The sequence below is a fragment of the Manis javanica genome, chromosome 7 (assembly GCF_040802235.1).
Source record: "Manis javanica isolate MJ-LG chromosome 7, MJ_LKY, whole genome shotgun sequence".
Classification (NCBI taxonomy): domain Eukaryota; kingdom Metazoa; phylum Chordata; class Mammalia; order Pholidota; family Manidae; genus Manis; species Manis javanica.
Window position 1 is genome coordinate 13,372,154 of NC_133162.1, and position 24,032 is coordinate 13,396,185.

Here is a 24,032-nt window from a genome sequence, read left to right on the forward strand (position 1 = left end):
GTGAGTTCTGGGTGGGGCTGTGCTGGCACCAGTCATGGTACCTGTGGAGACCAGGGCAGCCTTGGGAAAAGAGAGGGGGGGTTTTCAATGAGCAGGTGAATGACAGTAGGTGGGTGCTGGATTCTGGCCCAGCTCAGCCCAAACTCATGGTGCCACTTTGGGCAAGCACTTCTGGTGTCTGGGTTCCAGGTTCCTGGTCTGTAAAAGCGTTGTTTTAGTTCTGATTTAGTTGGTCTGGGGAAGGGCCTGGACAGTTTGTGTAAAACTTGGCCCCTGGTGATTCCAGCATGCAGCCTGCGTGAGAGGCGCTGACTCACAGGAAGGAGGAGACCCAGGCGCCGCCTCGGCCACTTACCTGGTGACCTTAGGCAATTGCTGAACCTTCTAAACTTCAGTGTTTTCATCTGTGACATCGGGATATTGTCAGCACCTGCCTCACAGCGTATGTGTGCAGATGAAATGAGATCTCCTGTCAAGTGATCAGCACTTAGTAAAATGTAAGCAGGGAAATGATTAGTTCTTCCAAGTGAAGAAAAAGTCATGAGATGACAGGAACCAGAAACAAGAAGCACATGCCTGAGGAGAACCAGAGTGGAGTGAATTTCAGCCAAGTGGACCTCAAGGGTCCCCCTGAAGGGCCTTGTGCCTCCTGGGGCACTGTCTGTGCCCGGGACATTGCCGTGCCCTCACCCCACGCACACAGCAGCCAGGCAGGCCCTCGTGTCCACCCCACTCACGGGGGATTGACTGTCTGTGAGGGCTCTGGTCTATCCTGGCACCAGTACCAGCTACCCCAGTCTGGCACGTGGCCTTCCTGCAGAGTCTGTGGCCCTGCAAAGCTTTGGGAGCCAGAGATTTATCACCTTGATTTTCCAAATTCAAGGATGGCTCTGAAGATACATTGTGATTGGCTCTGCCTTTAGCTGGTAATCGTGGAATTTAGTCACCACTTCTCGAGTAAGAGCTTATGCATTTTGGTGGAGTGCTGTTTAAAACATAAGTCATAATACAAGTCATCCCCACCCCAGTCTTGGCTTAGGCCCTGCCTTTCCTCTGGAAAACCAGATGTCCCAAGGGGCTCCAGAGACCTGGGGGTGGCATCTCATCAGGAGATAACGGAAAGACGGTTCTCATAGAGAACGCTGCTGACGGCACAGCCCTCGGCGTTCAGTTGCCATGGGGATTCTGCCTCGGTCAGTCAGATGCTGTGAGGGTCCGCTCTGCCGTCCCCCAGGGTGGAATCCCAGATGGAGAACAGCATGCTATTAAAAGCTAAAGTCAATGTTTATGAGCTTCTACGTGGTTGTTCTAAGAAATGTTATTTTGAAGGGATAGTCATGCAGTGAAAATAGAAAAAAAATAAAATTAAAGACAGAAATCACTTTAGGTTTTTCGGGAAGAATCATCACAAAGCTTTGGCAGAGTTCGGGGCCTCTATACTATTATAGAGATTTTGGAGGCAGGGTCTACCTGGATTTTACTTCAATCAGAACATATTAATGTAGCCATGAGACAAACTGACAAAGTTATGAATAAGAAAGTTTAATTTTTTTGTATTTAAAGAGGATGAAGGAATAAAAATTTGAAAGAAAAAACTCAGAGGTTCATTACCTGTTAAAAATGTCAGTGTGAGTAGTGATGGGAAGCCCATTTGTGGAAGGTGGTATGTGGAGCCCTCCCCGAGGCCCGGCGCCCGGTGTCTGCCTGGGGTGGCGATGGTCCCTGTGTCTCAGTGGGGTCACTGCGGGGACTTTTGCTCCCTGGGTAGAAGCCTCATCCTGATGAGCCTGACTGAGAAACCCGCCAGGGATGGTTCCAGACCCACCCACACAGCAAATCTACGTGGAGGCTGGCTCTCCGTCTGGACCATGATGGCCCTACTGCGGCTTCATAGGCAGTGTTGGGAGCAGGTTGTAAGCTCAGCCAGGAGCACAGCCACCGCCCCAGGGTGAGAGGCGCGCTTCCTCTTGTGCCTGTTTCCACTGGAGGCCGCTCCTAGGGGCGGCCTGGCTGCTGGCAGGATGGGAGCCAGCGGAGGTGCCAGGTCTGGTAGATAGCCCTGGCTTCTGTGCTTCGGCCCCAAGGGACGGAGAGCCAGCAGGCGGCCTGACCTCTCCGCAGTCCTTCCTTTTCTCCTTTCTATCTGAGAGAAGGAAGGACGCCTCTGGGGCTCAGCCTGCCCCTGCGCTGCTCCGTCGTCCCTCCCACTGTGTATGCTGCCTGCCTGTCTGTACCCACCTCTGCCCTCTTCTGGCCCCCCTTCAGCATAGAGTCATGCAGGACTGCGTCCCCTGCCTCCCCGAGTTCCCAGCAGTGCTCCCAGCTCATCTTGTTGCTGTGTCTGTCACCCCAGTATGGAGGCGCCCCAGTCTGCTTCCTGCCTGGATCTGCTCCATGAACTCCAGGGGGTCTCCTTTACCCACCTCCCCAGGGGTTCAGGGTCAGCACAGTCACCTGGAGCCCCCACTTTCCCTGCAGCCTCCTTCTTGGCCAGCTCCTGGTCTGTGTAAAGTGTGCTCTCTCCTCTAGGCTCCCAGCTCCCCCCTCTGGGGTGCTTGGCTCCTCCTGGACCCCCACGGCCATTTGGATCCGTTCCCCCTCTGGACAGTCTGTCCGCCCTCAGTGCCCCCCTTGCCATGGCTCTCTACCCTTGTTTGAGCTCCCTCACCTCTGCTTCCAGACTCAGCCTCTTCCTCAGCCTCCTGGCCTTCTGTCTCCTTCCCTTTAGTCCAGTTTGCTCTGGCCAAGAGCAGCTCTGATGGTCATGTTCCTGCACTAAACCTTCAGTGGCTCCCCATTACTCACTGATTAACTCTGACTCCTCAGTGTTCCCTTCAGCCTGCCTCCAACCACCTTCCCAGTCTTCATTTCTCACACTTCCTATTCACATACTTCTCATTACACACTCTCTCTCTAACCCACACAATCACTTAGCATTCCCCTGACTTGCCCTGTGCTTGCCCACCTCTGAGCAGTCTGCAGTGCCGGACCCTGCATTCTCTCTGCCCTACCAGATGGCACGCCTGCCTTCTCTGGCCCCTGGGGCATTTCCCTGGCCCCACATTTCCACCTGATATGGCAGGTATTTATGCATTTGTTCATGCCCTACAATGTTTCAGAGAAGATTCAAGCCATCTGTACATCTGCTATTGAATGCTTGCAAATTAGAAAACCAGACCCACCCTCCTCAACACCCAAAACATTCCCTATACTGTTGTGAGTTATTTCAAGGCAGAGACATAAATGTTTCACCTCTGTGTCACTAGCACCCAGTACACACTAGATGCCTAGTAAAAGTTGAGTGAAAAAAACAAAGCAGACCTTGTTACTGAACAAGAACCTGGCACTTGCCCCTTTTTTTCTTTCTAACTGAGGTGGCGTCTGTAGTCAGTACTTGGTCAGCCAGCTGAGCCAGGCTGTGCCTGTAGCAGCTACTAATGATGGGCACCATGTCTAAAACAGTCATGCACACACAGTAGGTGCTGCCTGAACTGGGATGATGAAGAGGGTCCCATAACCTCTCCCTTTTCTTGGTGGCAGGCGATGGGAAGGGGGCGACCCGGGGGTGTCCAACCAGAAGACTCCGACCACCATTCTGTTGACTCCGGAGAGGAAATTCCACAGTTTTGGGTATGCAGCCAGAGACTTTTACCATGACCTGGATCCCACCGAGGCCAAGCAGTGGCTGTACCTGGAGAAGTTCAAGATGAAGCTGCATGTCACTGGAGTAAGCGAGCCCCCGACCCCTGGCCCCACAGCCTCCACCTGGGAGACCCGGGTTCCTCCAGCTTTGGGTGGGAGGCTCTTTCCAACCCATGGGACCCTCAGGTTTCTCCCAAGCAGAAATGAACATCCATTGACCTTGATTTTAGAAACAACCTAGAGTACACAACACTCTTGTGGAATACACAGAACTTTCTGGGCAGCGAGATATCCAGAATATTTCACAATTTGTGTGCCTGGGAAGCTGATCGGAGTGGATGGTAGCTGGAGCACAGGCCCGGAGGGCTGGGGGCTCCCTACCATGCCTGGAGATGCCCTTCAGTTGCTGGATTGTTGGGGGATCAGGGGATCCTGAAGGAGGGACTTGGGGGTTGGCAGTACTTGGCGGCCTCAGGCACTTTGTTAGTAACACCCGGCCTGCTACCCCTCTGTGTAGGGAAGAGGCAGCTCAGGAAATGTAGTGCTCGATAACTGGAGGCCCAACTCCCACAGCGGCTGGGTTACCAGCACGCCACTGTGTCCTGTAAGATGCCTCAGGCAGCTAGGCCCCCTCCCCCAAGCTTCAGGGAAACGCTTGGGCCATAGGATAGAATTCTTTCAGTTTAAGCATTTTATCCTGTACATTTTCCTTCCCCATCAGTACTCAGACATGCAGGACAGTGATCGGGTTTAAGATCACGGAGCCTGGGGCCAGATGGGCTGGGCTGAAATCCTGCCTCTGCCACCTTCGAGATACTTAATCCCCCCTTAACTTCTCTGTGCCTCGTTTTACCTCATCTGTAAAATGGACTCACCAGCAGTGCCTTCTTCCTAGGGCTGTTATGAGAATTAAAGGGATGAGGACACACAAAGCTCCTGGAACCATGCTGGCTCTTTGCAGGTTCCAGTCACTTGCTAACTCCTATTATTCTTGCTTCCATTTGTCTACTATTAGTGTCTGCAGATGAGAAAACAAGTGTTAACGGGCGACGGAGCAGCCAGCCCCCTGCCTCCTGAGGCTCTGTGCTCCTTGCTCTGGCTGCCTCTCTGCTAGAAACACATCCTTCCCATTTCACCTAGAAGGATCCAACGCGCAGGAGCAGCCTTGTGCAGGGGGAAGGGCAGGAATTTTGTCAAATTGAGTTTTTTCAATTCCGAGCCCATAGCTTCCTGGTGCTTGACCACCTTTCTGAGCCTGGGAGTCTGTACCCAAAAGCTGGGGTATCTTTGCTGAGTACTGGGGAGGTTGCTGGTCAGGAGGAGTGGGCTTGCGCAGATGGACCAGGACCACTGGCAGGCTCCACAAGGCTGGGTTAGCAGCCCGATGCAGTAATGAGCCTGCTGGTTCTGGAAGGCGTGGGGCTTCCTCCTGATGTCTGTCCCTACTCTCTGCCATCCCCCCCTGTGGGACTTTTCTCGTCACTTTGTAGTGACGCCCGTCCACCCAGCCTCTCACACAGCATCCTGCAGGGACCCCAAGGACCGCACTCAGCAGCTGCTTTAGCTTCTTGCTGAAGAAGGGGCGACAGGAGCTGCGTTCCTCGTAGGTTGGGCAGCGCAGGCCTTGAAATAGGGGCTCTTATATTTTGGTGACGTGGTTGGCAGCTCATGGGGATGAACGCTTTCTGTCTGTTCAGCATTGTGCCCAGCGGCCAGGTGCCCTGACTGTTTAGGCCTTCACTGGGGGCTCCTGAGGGTGACCGTGTGTGTCCGTGTGTGGAGATAGTACGTCCGTTGCACTGGCACTCGGACTGCTGCCTTTCTTTCCTCCCTGGGCTCCGCCGCTACCCTGAAACCTCCACTCCCTGAGGATCCAGGAGAGAGAAGAGAGGGTGAGAGGGAGCTGCCAGGCTTCCTCCGCGGTAAGGGGACAGTGCTGCCCGTTCTGGAGGACATGTCCCTCTAGTCTGCCCCTCAGACTTTGGGAAACACAAATAGAGCTCCCAGGGTTCTCCACGTGTCCACCGAGCAGCTCCCCAAGCCGGAAGGCATGTCTCTCCTTGGTGTGGTTTTAGCGTTTGCATCCTCTCCCCGCTCCAGGACCTCACCATGGAGACAGACCTGACAGCAGCAAATGGCAAGAAAGTCAAAGCCCTGGAAGTCTTTGCTTATGCCCTGCAGTACTTCAAGGAGCAGGCGCTGAAGGTAGGACACATGCCGGGGCTGTGAGGTAGGGGGAGGTGTGTGTGGCAGCAAGGGGAGCAGGCACAGCCTCGAGGGAGGAGGTGTGGGATTTGCACTCAGAAAGCAGGCTGCACCCTCGTGCACCCTGGAGTGCGAAATTGTGCCGCTGCTGTGGAAAACAGCCTGGCAGTTCCTGAAAAGGCTGAACACAGAGTTGACTGGATGACCCAGCCATTCCCCTCCTCAGTGTATACTGAAGAGAAAAGAAAACATATTCATGCAAAGCCTTGTACGTGTATGTGAATAGCAGCACTATTCATAATAACTAAAAAATGTAAATAACCCAACTGTCCATCAGTGGATGAATGTGTAACAAAATAGGGTCTACCATGTGATGGAATACCGTATTACTTGGCCATAAAAAGGAATGGAATACTGACTAAAGCACGGATGAACCTTGAAAACACCATGCTAAGTAGAGAAGTAAGGTGCAAAGGGCCACGTACCATGTGATTGCATTTGTATGAAACGTCTGGAACAGGCAAATCCATAGAGACAGGAAGTAGACTAGTGATTGCCAGGGGCTGGGGGAGGCGGAGGGAGAAGTGACTGCTCAGGACATGGGTTTCTTTCTGGGGGGTGAAATCAGATCATCCGATAGTCACCCAACCTCAGAGATACACTAAAACCCACTGAATTGTACACTTTCAAAAGACGAATCTTAGGGTATGTGAATTATATCTCAGTGAAAAAATGAAAGAAAGAAAAGCAGGAGCTACGTGATCTTGGGCAAGGAGCTTAATCACTCCGGTCCCCTCCTTCCTATCCTGAAGGTGGCAGGGAATGGTTATGCACCCTGTGAGTCATTTGATACTGGATCAGACATGAAGGGCCTCCTCTGGTGCAGGCACAGTGAACTCTTGGTAAATGGTTGCTCTGCCCACCCCCTTCCTCTGTGCCCTCCCAGACCCCATGGAAAAGCTGTGTGAGTGAGGCCTCCTTGCATCACCCTTGAAAAGATTTGTGCGAGGAGGACTCAGAATGCAGAAGACTGATATCTAAGTGGAATAGAGCTGTCTGCTCAGTGTCCCCCACCAAGGGCATGGTGATGAATTGGTGTAAATTAGATGATTAAAGAGCCCTATGTACTGAGCTTTATACAAAAAGAATTGGGAACTTCAGAAGCATTTGGAATTATGCGATCACTAGAAGAAATGTAGTGAATTCTAGAAATAGGGTTGGAGGGGGACAAAGAAGCGAGAACATGATAGTGTGTTCACCCATTCAAGTACCTTTTTTTTGGTGGAATACTTTTTAATGCACTGATCCTATACAAGTTCTGGCAGTGTAGAAATAAACACAGTACCAAGGAGTATGCAGTCAGTGGGTCGGTGTCATGAGGGGTAACACTGCAGGTGTTCCATGTGCAGTGAAGGCAGAGATTCTGCTCAATGGGAAGCAGCAGGGAAGGCTCCCTGGAGGAGGTGGATTGGGGGTTTCTCACAGGCAGCATCTGGAAGGGAGGGTGTTTCAAGCTGGTGGAATGACACAAGGACAGTTCAGGGGAAAGAAAACATAGCAAACAGCTGTAGGAAACAGGCCATTTGGAGTGGGAGAACGGTGAAGCTGGGGGATAGAGCAGGAGTGGCCATCCGGGATGAGATCTTGCAGAGCCTCAAATGCCAAGCTAAGGAACCTCTTCTTGGGTGATAGGGAGCCATCGAAGGATTTCTAGTAGGAGCGTGCCATGGCCACAGAGATAGCCTTAGCGGGAGGGAGACCATGTGGTCCTCAGGTCCCAGGAGATGGAGGAAAGCTGTGGGGAAGCAGCTGACTCCGATCCTGACGCAGCTTTGTCTGGGGGGCAGCTCCAGGCTCGGAGAATGGTGGGGTCTTATGGGGAACATGCAAACCAAAAAGAGGGAATTGGGGAAAGGGAAGTAGATCCTGGAGAAAAATTCGTCCACCAGAAACGGAGGGGGGAGAAGACTGTAGGGAAGGAATCAGGAGGGAGATGGCGGCTGGGTTTGCTTCGGAAGACAGTGACCAGCCAAAGGCAGAACGGGACGGGAGCAAGGCCGGCTGGGGCCCGGAGGGTGGGGAAGCACCTTTGCTCCTTCCAGGCGGCGGCAGAGCAGCAGATGAGGCCGCAGAGAGGTGGAACTCTGTCAGCCTGAAGAGCAAGGGTCCCAGAAGAGACAGGCTCAGCACCTGGTGGCCCAGGCCTGTCTGCCTGCCCCACGTGGGGCAAGTCTGCGACAGATAAAGGAGCCGAGGGAGGCCTGTGGATGAAGAGGTGGAGCCATGGGGACTCGGGGAAAATGCAGGACTTGAGAAAGCCCCTGACACTGGAGAGTGATTTAAGTTGGCCAAGAGGGAGGCAGTGGAGGGAGCAGGTCAGGCAGGGGTGTGGGTGGGCAGGGCTTGTGGACCTGTCAGCTCAGCCGGAGGCTCTGGGAACTTGCTATCAACATATCCAGCAGGAACATGTTGGAAAGAAATTCCAGGAGGAAAAGCTGTTTGAGGAGATTTATAGGAACTGGGCCTTCCCAGGAGAGCTGGCTGGAATTTGAGGGACCAGTGGATTCAGGGTGGGGGTTATTGCATGCTGGACCAGAGTGAGCTCCGGTACAATGTGTACCAAGGCAGAATAGCTCAGAAATCACACAGTGCAGCAGTCTTGTCATTCATGATGAAACAAGCGCAAGTGCCCAACACAAGGAGATGTTCCATTAGTATCAGGTTCATTTCCCTTCCAAGCTGTTCTCCATCCACGGGTGAACAAACAGCTTATGTAAACAACTTTACCTATGGCCAAGGAGGCCCATCATTCATGTTTTGAGCCTTTTCCTGTTTAGAGAGTTTGAAACAGCCTGGATGATAGTGGGCATCTTGTTTGTCACCCTTCCCAACACATGTCACATGCTTATCTGCTTTTGAAGCCCAGTGCTGACCTGCAAAAAAAAATCAAGCATGATAAAAAACCAAAAACAAAAGCAGAAAAATGATTGTTTCACATTGGCCTAAAGCAGAGATATTTTTAAAACATGTTTAAGAAAAAAAGTTTACTGCCTGTACTTAACACAACTGAACTGTACTTAAAAATGGTTATGATGGTAAATTTTATGTTACGTATATTTTTTTCACAGTGAAAAATGAAAGAAATTTTAAAAGGCAAAAACAAGTTTGTTGATCAAAGAGGAAGTTAGTTCAGTGAGAGGGTGCGTCAGTCCTGAGACAGCGGTTTGGAACAATAGAGAAAATTAGATACCGTTCAGAAAAAAAGTTACCCACCTTGTTTACCTTCTGAAACACGTCTCCAGAGCTGACTCTGATGCAGAAGCGGGTTAGTATGAGTTGAGGTTTGATCTTAGGTTTGTCTGGTAGGAACAGGAGCAGGTGGGGAGGAAGGAACTGCATTTATCCCGTCTCCTCTGGACCAGACATTCCCTGGGTGTTGTTATTTAATCTGATGCCTGGGGTTTAGTGTTATTCTCCTCCTTGTACAGATGGGTATACTGAGTCTGAGAACCAGTCTAGAGACATGTTTTGTTTGTGGGGACCGGGTGGAAACCTCTGATGCCTCCGCCCATCCCTTTAGCCACGGGGTTCCCGCTGATGTCGTTTAGCCTTAACCAAATTTACAGGCAGCAGGGGTCTTGCCTAGGTTCTGTGTGTTCATATCCTTCCCATCCTGCCGGGAAAACTGCCCAGATGTGCTGGGCTTGCGGTGAGGTAGATGACAGTGACAGCTCAGACAACAAGTGCCCCCAGTTGCCGGGCATTATTACTGTGGGCCGGGCACTGTACAGGATACAAGACCACATGGAACAATTTGGTCAGGACCTTGGTCTTCAGAGTCAAGAAAGACCTGGGTCCGGGTTCAAATTTCATTTCTGCCACTTTTTGGCTATGCAATCGTCCACAAAGTTACTGAACATACCGAGGCCTTAGTCTCCTCTCTGTAGAAAAGGGACACAACTGTAATCCCTTGCTAACAGGATTCTTAAATGGATTCGTGGAGATAGGTATGCAAAATGCTTAACAAGGTGGACACAGAGTAAGCTCTCAGTAAATGTGACTCTGAGAAACATATAAATCCTCCCAGCACCTGAGCTAGGTGTTATTATCCCTATTGTACAGGTAAGAAAATAGACCTGAGAAGTTGTCTCTTGCCCAAGGTCATATGACTAGGAGTGTGACTGGTCTGCCTGCCTCCCGCCTGCAGTCATACTCCCTGTTTACTTGCTCCCTGACACTGGTAAGATCCCTAGGCTGTGGAATAGGCACTCCAGGAGGTCATGGCCAGGAAGCCTGAATTCTCAGGGAAGCCACAGGGGGGCCAGCTATTTCCAGTTGACCTCATGCCTTCTCCCTGGCTTTAGGAGCTTAGCGACCAGGCAGGCTCGGAGTTCGAGAATTCCGATGTCAGATGGGTCATTACAGTGCCTGCCATCTGGAAACAGCCCGCCAAGCAGTTCATGAGACAAGCTGCCTACCAGGTGAGTACAGGGGTGAGGGTGGGAGGCAGCCAGGGTCCCTCTCAGGCAAGGGGACAAAGGAGGCTTTCTTGTGAGTGAGGAATGGAAGTCAGCCTGGTGAGGGGAGGGGCTGGGCTCAGTTATTTTCCTGGCTTTATACATTTCCAGCCATGTTGCGCTGCAGATTCCCTGGGGCTAGGATTGCAAACTGGGCTTCAGCGACATTTCTGCATGGGTGAATGGAAGTACGAACCTCAAGGAGAGGCTTCCTTGAGTGTATGAATAATAAAGGAATAAAGACAAGTCCAGTGGCCATGAAGCAAGCAGACCTGCTTGGCGTAGAGGTTGAAAGAAGCACATAGGCAGCTGGGAAAACAAGGAAACGGGATTTTCCTCTGCACAGTTCACTTGAGGAGCAACGCAGGAGCACCTACAGTCACCTAGAGAGGGGTGAGGGCTGCCAGACCTGCGTGGTGGCAGATACCTGGATGAGGGCAGTGGCAGGCTCAGGGGGGGTGCCAGTCAGCATGGCGCCACAGAGACAGAGCATTTCAGTGCGGATGGCCAGCCCATCCCTCGTCGGTGCTGGGAGGCACTGCTGGTACCACTCAGGGCCTCCAGCCTTCACGCCGTTGGCCTCAGCTTGTGCCACAGTGGGGTGTCCGTGAGGGTCTGACTTCGTGGTAGGAAGGGCCGGCTGTACTGACCCGCCGTCTGGTCCCCAGGACAGAGCTGACTCCTGTCATACTTAATCCCCTGGGCTCAGTTATTTTCCTGGCTTTATACATTTCCATTTATAATGAAAGCCCACCCCTGGGGCCTGGTCAACTCCCTGTGTTCCCTGTGTGCGGAGAGTCAGTTTTCAGAGCCTTCCACCTGAGCTGGGCTGGGGAAAGTCACACACTTCCCCTGCCCAGACCTCTCAGGAGACAGCCACTTCTCCCAGGGGCTGACGTTGAGTTTGTGGCCACAGGTATGACCCTTGTCTTTCAAAGCTCCCACTGAATCAGCCTTGAGCACTGGGACATAAATGGCCCTGGGCACCTTGATCGTGACCTGTAGTTGACACTTGGGGCTTTACTCCAGGTGGCAGGTGGAGTTGAAGGAAGGGCAGTGTCTCCTCCCCTCGCTCTCCCCCTTCCCCTTCTTCCCCGCCCCAGGCTGCCTCTTCTCTCCCATTCCTCTGTTCAGCGTGAGAATCTGGCTTCGTCCATGTATCTGCCAAAAATAGATTTGTTTTTATAGAGATGAAGGAAGAGGGTGGGAGTTACAGAAAGAGGCAATTCCTTCAAAAAGGAAGAAGCACAAATGCAGTTCAGCCGTCCACAGAAGCCCTGGGCACCCTGCAGCTTCTCCGTAGCATCGGCCCTCAGGCAGTGTCCAGAGACAGGCTGCCAGGACCCAGCCGTCAAAGACGGCACAGCCCAGTGTTCTGAGTTTTCCGCAGGAAGGGGACTCAAGATTCATGGTTTTCCAGCCCACAGGAACACTTCAGCAACAAATGTGTGACCTGGAAAAAGGCCAGTTCTTATTTTTAGCCTGAAAAAAATAAGAGATGCTGTGGCTGGTAGATTTGTCAGGGCTGCTGGGGCCCCCGGCGGCTCTTCCAGGGACTGCCTGTGCAGGTGGTGGGGCTGTGGGGAAGGGGAGGCCCCCCCTACACTGCAGGGGCAAAGGAGGAAACCAGGCTTGTGGGGAGGCATCCTCTGGGGTTTGGCAGAACCAAAATGGCACCTCAGAAAATAGAAGGGCCAGCAGCTCGTCAGCAGGGCAGATGTGACCAGCCTTGATGGACATGGGGAGTTTGCTTTCTGGAGCCCAGAGACATGATGCAGACGGGCCTGTCCTCTCATGCCAGGTAACTTTTGCCTGGTGCAGTGTTTAGGCAGCTTGATTTTTGGCTCATTGTAATTCTGATTTGATACCTGTGTTTAGTTTACAGTCGCTGAATGGATTTAAGGACAGCAGGGACCATTTTGTCACTCTTTGTTTACTCACTCATTTATTCACTCAACAAACCTATACTGGGGGCCTTCTGGGGGCCAGGACTGTGGTGGGCTTCATCTCCCGTGTGACTAAGACAGGCTCTCGAGTAGCTTACTGCTGAGTGGTTCACTGAAGGCTGTAGAAATTCTGGGAAGGGGGCAGAGAGCATGTTAAGGACACAGGTGTGCCAACTTCCCTGTGGTCTCTGCAGGTATTTGGTCAAACATCATTCTGAGTATTGCTGTGGGGGTGTTTTTGGATGAGATTGACATTTAAATCCGTCAATGAGTAAAGTAGATTGTTCTCCCTACAGAGGGAGGATCTCATCCAATCAGCTGTAGCCCTGACTAGAATTAAGAGGATGAACCTCCATAAAATAAGAGAGATTTCCTCCTGCCTGCTTCTTACTGAGCCACCAGTTTTTCCTGCCTTTGAACTCTGAGTCACCTGCTCTTCCCAGGGCTTGAGCCTGCCAGCAAGGGGACTATGTCACCAGCACCCCTGTTTCTCCAGCTTACTGATGCCCCTTCCCCCACTCCATGACGCGACATCCAGAACCAGCTGTAGGATGTGGGCACTTGTCAGTCTCCATCATCATGTGAGCCAATTTCTTATAATAAATCTCTATATACATACATCCTATTTGCTCTGTTTCTCTGGAGAAGCCTGACTAAAACAGAACATGACCAAAACCCACACTTCTTGGGCCAGCCAGCTTCTGAGGTCTGAGAGGACCCACCAGCCTTTTCACCCAAAGTGCTGCCTGTCAGCCTGGCATCAGGCGGAAGAGCTGGAAGGATGAGGCAGGACGGTGCTCAGCCAGGAAACTGGTCATGTCCACCCTACTTTCATGTGGGAAATGGAGTTCTTCCTTCCAGGCCTGCGGGGTACCCCTGAGCCCAAGTTCACGGCCCACTCCTGTGGGGCCTGAGCTTCATCCTGCCACAGCCTGGGGGAGGAAGGAGAGGCCCAGAGGCAGAGGGGCAGCACCTTGCATGTGAGGAGCAGGCCTAGACTGTGTGGTGCTGGGACCTTGGCTCCGGGGCCTGTGGTTCACTGCCAGAGGGCCACAGAGCACTTTACACGGATACAGTTTCACCTGGGAAGCCCCCCCCAAAGCTCCTCTTGTGTCCAGAGCTTCTTGGAAAATTGGGTTAAATCTCTCTTTTGTAATTTACAGGCTTAAGATGCCTTTAGACCCTGAAAGAGCATTCAGTGAAAAGATGGTTGCAGAAAGAGTAGCTGATCCCACTTCTGAGGCCTTCAGAAGAGACCTAGAATGGCAGAGGGTTCTACTCAGTCTTGAGGGCAGCACAGCTAGGCATGATGGGCGTCAGTAATAATCCAGTTTATTTCTGGAGGCATTTTGCCTAAAATGTGTAACTCTAGTAGGTTCCAGAAACCTGTTAAACAAATGATGCTCCCTGTTACCATGATCTCATCTAAGACAGAGTCGCAGCTTCTATTTGCCTCCCTTTCAGAACAAACTGCAGTAAAAATGATCACATCAGGAAACCCCCTGCCCCCACCCCCACTCTGTGACATGACACCCAGAACCAGCTGTAGACCTTTGCCGCTTGGCACCAGGCCAGCGGAGCTCTCAGCCGGTCTGGCCATTTTTCACAGCTGTGGACACAGTCCCTGGCGGGATTTCCTGGCTAACGGCAGGGCTCACGAGCTGCGTTGTCAGTGTAAATGCCCATGTCTGAATCCCGGCTTCCCCAGAGTGTGGATTTCTCACCCGCCTGCTCCTCCCGAGTGGAGCTTGTGACCAGGAAGCAGCCTTGTAAAAACTACTGTGATGGTGCACCTGCCGGCCCAGACTTCGAGTCAAGTGGGTTTAGTGCACCCCAGCTTCAGACTCTTTCTGTTTGTAGAATCCCCTGGTCACGTCTGCAGAAGGCACCTCTTCAGTTCCTCAGAGAAGAGGGCCAGGAAATCGCAAAATAAGGCTGGCTGGAGGGATGGCTGATTCATTCATTCTGCAGCTACCCTCTGAGCACCTATTATGTGCTACCAGGCAAGAAGCCCTGACTGCTGCCGTTAGAAAGCATACCATCTTGCAGGACAGGCTAGACATGTCCACATCCATCCATCTGGAGACAGAATATGCTAAGTGCTAAGTGCTTGCCGGGGTCCCAGCAGACGGAGGGAACGGTAGCCCTGAGGTTTTAGCTCCAGAGGTGGAATTAGCAAAAACAGAGGATGCCCTTCAGCTCCGGTTGACCCTGGCCTGATCCCAAGCCACTAGACCCCCAGGTCTCCTGACAGCTGCCAGGCCAGAGGACTTCTGCTGAGAATGGCTCAAGTGTTTATGTAGAAACAAAGCTTACACTTCCGGGCCTGATCCTCCTGCTCCGAGATAAAGACATCTGGACTTTTGAGAGTCTGGTGGATTCTCTTGCATTTCCTCCTTTTCTTGGAGGCCACGGCAGCTCTGGGACCTCGCCTGGGGAGATGGGATCTGTGAAGAGCCAGCTGCCCCACTGTGGCCTGCGTGGGAGTTTGCTGGTGGGGACACGGCCCCTCAACCTCACTGGGGAGCAGGTGAGGGCTGCTCCAGGCAAGGGAGTATGGTTGTTTTATCTTGGCCTCCCAGGCATTGCTGGGCTCCTCACTGACTGCTTTTTTCTTCTCTGGTTTGGGGTCCTCTTCATCCGAGCTCCGCATCCTCTCCTGAGTGACAGGGGGGCCCCCTGTGGAAGTGCGCTGAAGCTTTGGCTGAGGAGGGAGTCTGGCCCAGCTGGGGAGGGACAGATGAAAGGCTTTCCCTGAGGGCTTCAGCCCATGCTGTTTGGGGCAGACTCCGTGGACTGGTGTGCCTTTTACAGCTTCAGGATGTGGGAGTGCCCCAGTGGGGGCCCTGGATTGTGTGAGTCACACACCAGGTACACGTGGACATCGCATATTCTGTAATTATGCTCAGTTATGCTCAAGGCTGTTCACTCCTCTGGACTTCTTGGTTTGATTTTCTGTGTGGGTTTCACATCTAAATCAGAATTCCTGCTCAGAATTATAGGGAAGGTGTACAGAAGAATGAGGGCATTTGTTTTCTGTTCTTCTTTCCCCCCTCACGACCCCCTGTCCCACCTGGTCCTGTGTTGCTCTTCCTGGCCAGGTGGGGACTGCCTGGCAGGTTGACATCCCAGGGGGACACAATGACAGCAATGTGCCTTTTGAGTGGGCAGAGCCTCTGCCTGTCCTCCTTCACGCTGTGTGCCTGGGTGCCCCTGGTATTGTCTCCCGCCCAATCTCCCAGGTTTATTCCATTCTGAACTTTGGGGGAAAGTCAGAAACATTTCGGCCCAGCTTTCTCGTCTTTCCCCCTCCTCGCTCTGATGTGTGGAGACCAGGCCTGTTCTAGGAGGTTCCTGACTTTACAAACCCAAGAAGATGGAAAAGTCAATCCGTGAAGCTGTCCTTTCAAAGGGAGCTCCTCTTGGTTTTATTTTGTATTTCTTCTTCTGGGATCCTGGAGATTAAGGTTTAGTGGTTCCCTATTTCCGGGTGGCACACAGCTGTGTAACCCATGTCCTCTTTCACTGGGCACTCCACACCTCAGTCATCTTTATGCCGAGGGCATCGCGTGTGACCCTGGGGGAAAGTGAGGCCCATCAAGCCCTTGACTAGGGAATAGTGGGCTATCTTGTCAAGCATCTGAGTCAGTAGCCTGTTGAGTGATGTGTGTGAAGCATAGACCTGGCTTCTTCAGCCTAGGGACGGAGCTTATGGGCATAAATGCTGCCCCTGTGGTTGACTGCGGCCATGGGTACAAGGCAGTAAGGAGGGGGCTTTCCTGTGGATTATGTAGGCACATGTGGGGTTCTGTCTGGTTTTGTAAAGTCAGTCTTCTAGAAGGGGCTCCACTGCTCCCTGTGAGGCATTCAGTATTGGCGAAATGGAGATTTTTAGTCATCCACATGCTAAGTATTTCTCTTTAAAACATACCTAATTGGTCCATTTTGGGTGTGGGTATCACAGAGACCTAACTGCAAATACAGGCAGTGTACCACTTAGTACCATCCCAGAGTAAGTGCTTAAAGAGTTTGTACCTTTAAACCAGTTGAGTGAGCAATGGAGGCACCCAGGGAGTTTGTTCCAAAGGCCTGGGCCTCAGCCCAGTAACTGAGGTTGCTGAGAACAGGAGGGTGAGAACCAGTTAAAGAGCTGGTCTGCGAGGCTCAGGTCCTGGGCCTGGCCAGGCTCTGCCACTTACAGACTGGAGCTTTGAGCCTAAGACGGTCCCAGTGTTGGTGCTGAGACAGAGACCACGTCAGGACGCCTGGGACAGTTAGTTGGCCACCCTCCCTCTCCAAGCCTTGGTTTCTTTCTGCACAAAGTGGAGGAGCTGGACAAAAGCCCCCAAGGGGTGGAGTGTGTCTCTGTTTTCCATCGTGCTGGCAACCAAGGAAACCCCATGGGCGTGAACAGCTTCAATAAGCAAGCGAGACCTTTTGCTCCATTTCAAGGCCACGAGAGGTGGGCAGGGACCTGTTGTTAGAAGCCAAGGCAGGCTTGTTCCTCTGAGCACTCCCAGAAAGGCAGTCCTGGGGCCTCCTGGCTGGCCGTTTCAAGGCCTGGAGAGGCTCTAACTGGAAAAGCCAGATGTTGCAGAGCAGAGGCTATTCTGCTATTAAAGGGATCAACGCTTGAGTAAGATCATTGCCAGCTGCCTTTTGACGCACACTCTATAAAACGTGGGGCTATGTATGGGATTCTGGGAGGGCCTGTCCGCTGGAGCTCCGGAGCCTGGAGCCCTCCTGCTGTGCTGGCACTGAGCGCCCAGATCCCCGTACAGCAAGATCGGATGCTTGCAGGGCTGAGGCTCAGCGATGCCTCTTCCATCCTGTGGTGGTTTTCAAAGTTTTGGGGCCCGTCCTCCTTCATGTTACTCAGTTCTGGGCTAAGCAAGCTCCCAGTACAAGAGGCCCCATGGCCCAGAGAGCCCCACGTTGCTCAATGGTGCTTAGGTGCTTTTTTTGGTGCCACTCCGCAGTGAGCCCCTGGCTTGGGGCCCAGCACCCATCACCTCAATTTTAAGCTCTGCAGAGCTGTAGAGGGAATTTCCCAAACAAACAGAGCGTGAGTGTCTCTTCTGTGGAGGTGTCAGCCCAAGGTACGGGTGTCCTCGGAGCGGTCCTGCCCAGGAAGCCTGGGTCCCAGCCTCGGCTTCTGTCTTGCAGGCAGGCCTGGCCTCCCCTGATAACTCGGAGCAGCTCATCATTGCCTTGGAGCCTGAGGCGGCCTCCATCTACTGCCGAAAGCTGCGGCTGCCCCAGATGATCGAGCTGAGCAGCAAGTCCGCGGTCAACGGGTACAGCTCCAGTGACACAGTAGGAGCTGGGTTTGCACAGGGTACCTCCTGCTCTCTCTCTCCCCCTCCCTCCTCCCTCCCCTCCTGCCCGCTGCATGTTTCTCAGCCTCTGATTGTTTAAAGACACTTAGTACTATACTGAAGAACCAAGATACTCCCAGAGGGCTTGGCTTTAAGCACCTCTGTACTCAGCCCCCTCCCTGGCCCCCCCAGAGACCTCCATTAACTCAGCAATGGTTCATCAGCCACCCACATACCTAAGCAAAGGGGAGGTGATTCTTTCCAAAAACCCGAGGGTGGCCTGAAAACAGTTCTTGGCCTTGCATTTTACTAGGCTCTTAATTTTTCTTGTCTATTAACTGATTCTTAATCTAATCCCACTCGCTTGTTATTAATTCTTCCATTAAGACTGTTGATTTATTGCTGACTCACTCATTGGGGCCACTGTGTGTGTGATGAGCTCATTATGTATCTTAGCCTTAAACCTGGCGAGAGTTTAAAATACAGATGAAAATTGCTCACTTTTCCTGACCGGGTTGATGCTCAGCTGTGGGAAGGAGCACCTGCCTAGGGAAACCTAGGATGGGTATTTCAAGGAACTTCTCTTTCATATTTACTTGTATGCAAGTTGGTTCAGTCTGGTTCCCTAGGACTGTTTTCCCTGGGACTCAGTGCTCTGTGGGTCTGTCCAGGGCCAGGGAATTTGCAGACACCCTAGGTCAGAGTCAAATACACCGAGGTGAGTGGGCATGGGGGCTAATCAGAGCGCTGTGAGGGTGGTGCTGTGCCCACAGCTCTGAGCCCTGTGCTCCCTTCCCAGCTGAGGGCCTCAAGGGCAGAGACCTATGTCCCAGGCCCACCCGCATCTGGCCCTGGAAGGCCCAGGCCCAGGAGGAGGAGAGGGATGACATTATCGAGGACTGTCACTTGTCATTCCCTTACAGCTTTGTTCCCAAGTTTTCCTGGGTCTCTACACCTATAACCTGTCTCTGTACCCCTTAGGTGCCAGGGCCCAGGCTTACCCTCTTGTGGGTACACACCCCTCTGCAGGCAGTACTGGCCTGTCCCCTCCAGAACTCGCCTCTTCCTCTTTACAGGGTAGCTCGGCCCCAGAGGCCACCACTCTGCATTTTCATCCCAAGATTGAGGAGTCTGGAACCTCAGCCACAGGACAGTGACAACCTCAGCCACAGGACAGCTGCCAGGGCTGTGCATCAATGAGCACATAAGATCTGACTTGCTCGGGGTGGATGGAAGCAGGCTTCTCTTTAAATCTGAGGGCTTCCTTTGCTTTTTTTCTAGTAATGCTCGGCCCCCACCAAAGCATGCCGAGGCCAGCCTGGGCAGCCCTATCAGACGCATTCACGCTGAAACACTCAGGACGATGTATTTATTTAAATTTCCTTTTTCATTGTTTTAGTTGGAAAAAATGACTGGGCTCCGCAGCCCACGTGCTGGTTCTTAGCGGTTCATAAACAAAATTTCATGTCAGAATTAGCTAATTCTAGTACAGCTCTTCTTAGCACTCCTTAAGGATAACCCTCACATTTGAGGGGGAAATGGTGTTTTTGGGTGCTTGCCTTCCTCGAGAGCTGTTTTGGGTTTCCCTTCTTGGAACATAACGTGTCTACCCAGCACTGCTCCGCATCTGCGTCCTGTGCCTTGTGGGATTTGCTGTTGTCTCATGTGCTCAGAGAGTCTTTCTGGTTTTTGAAATCCTCATGGTTGGCTGCCTGAATGTGCTGAGCCATGGCCCTGTAGTCCCTCGGGGGCAGCAAGGCAGTGGCTCTGTCTCAGCTTTGATTTCGGTTAGAACCTCTCTCTGAGAAGGAGGGGGTGCCATCTAGGGAGGCCCAGCAGAGCGCTTCATCAGAAGTACCCAGGCTGGCATCAGTGCTGAGACCCCCCAGGCCCTTCTCAGCCCTCTGCTGCTTCTCCATGCTGGGTGCCCCAGGGGAACACTACTGAGGTGGGTGGGGCTGGCACACTGCCCCCAGCCCCATGGGGTCTGCTGTCAGTATTATTTTACAACAAAAGTATTTAATGAGATCAGTAAAGGATACATTATTCACAATCTTCGGCTTAATTTGCCTGAAAAATGGGATAATTTTTTGAGAGCTCAGAATATGTTTTAATTGCCTTGCTTGGCTGTTTTTTTTTGAGTGCCATTCTGTTAGCCACCTTGGTTATACAAGCAAACCAGATGCCCCCTACAAGGTGTGCAGTGTAAGTTCGTCTGGAGCTGGTGCTGGAAACAGAAGAGAAGGCCTGAGTTGGAGGCTCCCTCCCAGGCCTACAAGAACTCCACTCAGGAGACGTCCTCTCCACTGTAACCCGGGGCCTGAAGAGCTTCGAGCTGGCCAGTGTTTGCCGGGGAAGATGTTTTGTAAACACTGTGCTCCTTGCTGAAAGAGGCTAGAGGGTCATAGCTCTTTTATTGGATAACCAGCAACCCACAGATTTGTAGGGCAATTCAAAGTCAGCAGCACCAGCTTAGGGATAAAAAAAATTGGTGAGGAGTCAGGTTGTGGGTTGGGGCAGCAGAGTAGTAGACAGGACCTTCATTCATGAAAGCAGGGGTTGCTCTAGTTGTTCACTGTAGGGATCGTTTGCTGGGCACCAGACCTCATACCTGGTGCCTTTCCTTCATTATCACCTCCTGTGTGTCGGGTGCCACACTGGTTACTGAGGATAAGTCAGAGAACCAGTCCCTACTCTGCCTATGAGGGACTTTGGCCAAGCATTATTATCTCCATTTTGTGGATGAGGAGACTGAGGCCCAGAGGTGTTGAGTGATTTGCCCTGATTGCCATCTTGGCTATGCCCTGCTGTTTCCCAGATAGCACTTCCCCATCTTTTAACATTCGCATTTTGCTTTTTCAGGCCTCACTGTAAATCCTTAAATCTAAGAGGCATGCGGGTCTGTGGTTGGAGGGTTAATCTCAGGCTGCAAGACAGAGTCATGGAAATTGCAAAGCCCTCAACCTCGCTTGACCTGGTTTCCTCATCTGAACATAACAATGATGACTTGTGCCCTGTCCGCCCCACAGGGCTGTCTGGAAGCCTGCGAGAGAGAAAGTTACCCAATGCAAACATCACAGCTACTAAGTACCTTGAGCCCTGGCCTGTTGGTCCCACAGTGTTCACGAAAAAGGTGCCCTTAGCTTGCTAGGTTCAGCTGCACCGCCTAGTAGGTGACGCGCCCCCTTGTGGCTGAAGAGCATATTGGCTTCAGCAGGATCAGGAAGTGACTTCCGTCCAGTTTATCCAGGATCCAGATTAGGAAAACATACCCTACATTCCTTGAATCAGACAGCGTTTCTTGCTGTGAAGTTATTTAACCAAGCACACTGCAGGCTGCTTGGCAGACAGCTTCCTCTCTGGGACAGCAAAGCCAGGAAATTGGCCTCTTTCATTAACCCAATTCCCCAAAAATGCCACTGGGGGAAAGGACTGTCATCAGGGTGAGCTTTATCAAGCCAGGGCACAGGTCAAAGCTGCCATCAGATGCATAGATGAAGGCTGGTGGAAACAGCTGATTGCCCTGGAACAGCTGGCTTTGTAAGTCCCAATGTTCTATTTGTGTAACCATTTTGATCAACCATCACTAAATGTTCCTCTGTCCCTAAACCTCAAGCTACTGCCTCCACTGACTGCAGATGACTGCCCGCTTTTTCATGCTTTCTTACCCATCATCATTTTTTTTCTGTTGGCCACTAGCTAAGGAACACGTACGGCGCAATCGGCAGAGTCGGACCTTTTTGGTGGAAAATGTCATAGGAGAAATCTGGTCTGAGCTGGAGGAAGGTAGTGTCCTTGAATGCCCTTTGCCCTTGCTGGATTTGTGTGTGTGTGTGTGTGTGTGTGTGTGTGTGTGTGTGTGTGTGTGTGTGTGTGCTGTTGGCAAAAATTCATCCCTATTTGTCCTTTTGTCCTTTTGGAAAATGCTCAAAATCAGTTGGTTTTAAAGACCACTCACCCAAGGAGAGCTCTTTGGGGAGCTGTAATTTTGCATGTTATATGATCATAGAGACATTTCAGAAGAAAGGTAGAAACTGGAATCCAGCTGTTCCAGAATAAGCCTTGGATTAAACATCAGGTCATTTCATGGCACTGTTAACTTGGCAGGAAGTTGTCTGCTGGTATGTGCGGGGTATGGGGTGTGAGATATGGATGCGTTAGTTTTAAAGATTCACCCATCTGGGTTCTTTATCATCCACGTTGACCATCACCCCAGGGTAGACTTTACCACATTTACTTAGTCATGAGTAACTCACTGTGCAGATAGTTAGCAAAACCATTGTCCTAATACGTGTTGGTGGTGCTCAGTGAGGTATACCAAGTCCTCACCCACCAGCTTATTTCAGGACCGCTGGTGACCATAGCGCTCCATGTAAAGGATGGCTGTTTTATACCAGGTGACAAGTATGTGGTTGTGGACAGTGGCGGTGGCACCGTAGACCTGACAGTCCACCAGATACGGTTACCAGAGGGACACCTTAAAGAACTGTATAAAGCAACAGGTGAGCCTCTGCATGACTAATTTTCTCATACCTGAGCTGTGTCTCTCCTTTCAGATTTCTCTCAGCAGTTCATTTTCTCAGTGCCACCAGCATGTGGGAATGTTGGCGGGACAGGATACCAAAGCCTGCATGATTTTAGAGAACAAAATGCTGTTAAATGTTCTTTAAAACGCCAACCAATCATGACTGGGGTTTTGGCATAAAGTGAGCCTGTTTCAGATCCTGGCCAAGGGAGTTTGTTTCTGAAAGTTCTGGAAGGATGTGATTGTAACCTGATGTCACCTACGATTTGATGCTATGGTTAAGCTTTCTAATGAGGTCTTGGTCTTGAATCAAGATTGCCAAACCAAAGAGCAGGCTCTTTCTGAAGCTGGTGGGGGTGGGGATGAAGAGTGAAGACTCAGTGATAGGGACCAGGTACCACCTGCTGTTTTACAGCTCCTGTTCTTGAATTTCTTGGGTAGGAATACCGTGATATTTCTCATTAGTTAAATGTGCTGATTTTATTTAAAATGTAATTGATTTTAAATAGATTGTTGTCAGGTGATTTCTGTAGGACCAAGTGTCTTTGCGTGGAGTGAGAACCTACAGAGTTTTAAAATGTAAGTAAAAACAGAGAGCTGCAGTCTGCTTGCTAAGTGGGTCCAAGTTTGTGGTACTTTCTGTTTCGGAGATGAGCACAGGATAGGCTGTTTCTCAGAGTTTGGACTCCGTTTCTGATGGTTTTTAACATGGTGGGTTCACATTCTGATTCAGGTGGACCCTATGGATCCTTAGGAGTAGACTATGAATTCGAAAAACTTCTGTGTAAAATATTTGGAGAGGATTTTATTGAGCAATTCAAAATCAAGCGTCCTGCGGCCTGGGTTGACTTAATGATTGCGTTTGAGTCTCGCAAGAGGGCAGCTGCCCCGGACCGAACTAACCCGCTGAACATCACCCTGCCCTTCTCCTTCATCGACTACTACAAGAAGTTCCGTGGTCACAGCGTGGAGCACGCCTTGAGGAAGAGCAAGTGAGTCGGACTCATCTCTGGCCCAGGTCATTCTAGGGAATGGATCATGTTGATAGGAAGCAGGGGGCTAGGGTAGATTCTGATTTCCAAGGCTACACACTCGCTGTGTGACCTTGGGTAAGTGATTCAACTTCTCTGTTCCCCCATTTTTTCATCTGGAAAATGGGATAATTCCATTTACCTCAAAAGGTTGTTGTGGAAATGAAATGGATTCATATCTGTTAGGTGCTTAGCACAATGCCTGGGACCTGGAAAGTCTCTACCCTGTTGGTCCCCTACCAATGTGTTAACTGTTACTAGGGACTAAAAAAATAGAAACTTTATGAAAGCAGGGAATTTTGCCTGTTTTGGCCTCTGTTATATCCCTGGTGTCTACAACAGAACCTGGTATATACAGAGTAGGTACTCAGTAAATAGTTTTGTGGAATGAAATCCCATGGGAGTCTTAAGTTTCCTGCTACTATGAGTCCTTGGCTGCAGGCAAGTGTTTGTAGTCCAACTTGTTGCACAAGAATATATTTGGAAGATGTTTTCAAGTTGAGTTTTTAAAGTAATAGGCAAAAATCATAGATGTGTTAAAAACTTTTTTATAGTGGAAAATTCCAGACATTTACTATGTAAAGTGAACATCATTATCCAGCTTCAAAAACGGTCATTCCTGCCAGTCTGAACCCTCATCTACCCTCTCCCAATTATTTTAAAGCAAATTTCAGATCATCATCTAATCCATAAATATGTTGGTATGTATCTGTAAAGGTGATAAACTTAAAATCATAACTATAGTACTATTATCACACTTAAAATTAGTAATTCTTCAATACCATCAAATATCTATTTAACATTAAAGTTTTTCCAATTGTCTCATTTTTTTTGCATTAGATCCAATT

At 51.0% G+C, this 24,032-nt stretch overlaps 1 protein-coding gene across 4 annotated transcripts in view; it reads left to right on the top strand.

Annotated features, from left to right (window-relative positions):
* HSPA12A (heat shock protein family A (Hsp70) member 12A) overlaps positions 1–24,032 on the top strand; it is a 158,627-nt gene that overhangs the window by 127,418 nt on the left and 7,177 nt on the right. For all 4 annotated transcript variants that reach the window (XM_073240334.1, XM_073240333.1, XM_073240336.1 and 1 more), the window contains 7 exons: positions 3,541–3,727; positions 5,743–5,847; positions 10,212–10,328; positions 17,477–17,648; positions 21,328–21,414; positions 22,026–22,130; positions 22,887–23,145. In XM_073240334.1, coding sequence (XP_073096435.1) covers positions 3,541–3,727; positions 5,743–5,847; positions 10,212–10,328; positions 17,477–17,648; positions 21,328–21,414; positions 22,026–22,130; positions 22,887–23,145 — 1,032 coding nt within the window. The remainder of the gene's footprint in view (positions 1–3,540; positions 3,728–5,742; positions 5,848–10,211; positions 10,329–17,476; positions 17,649–21,327; positions 21,415–22,025; positions 22,131–22,886; positions 23,146–24,032) is intronic.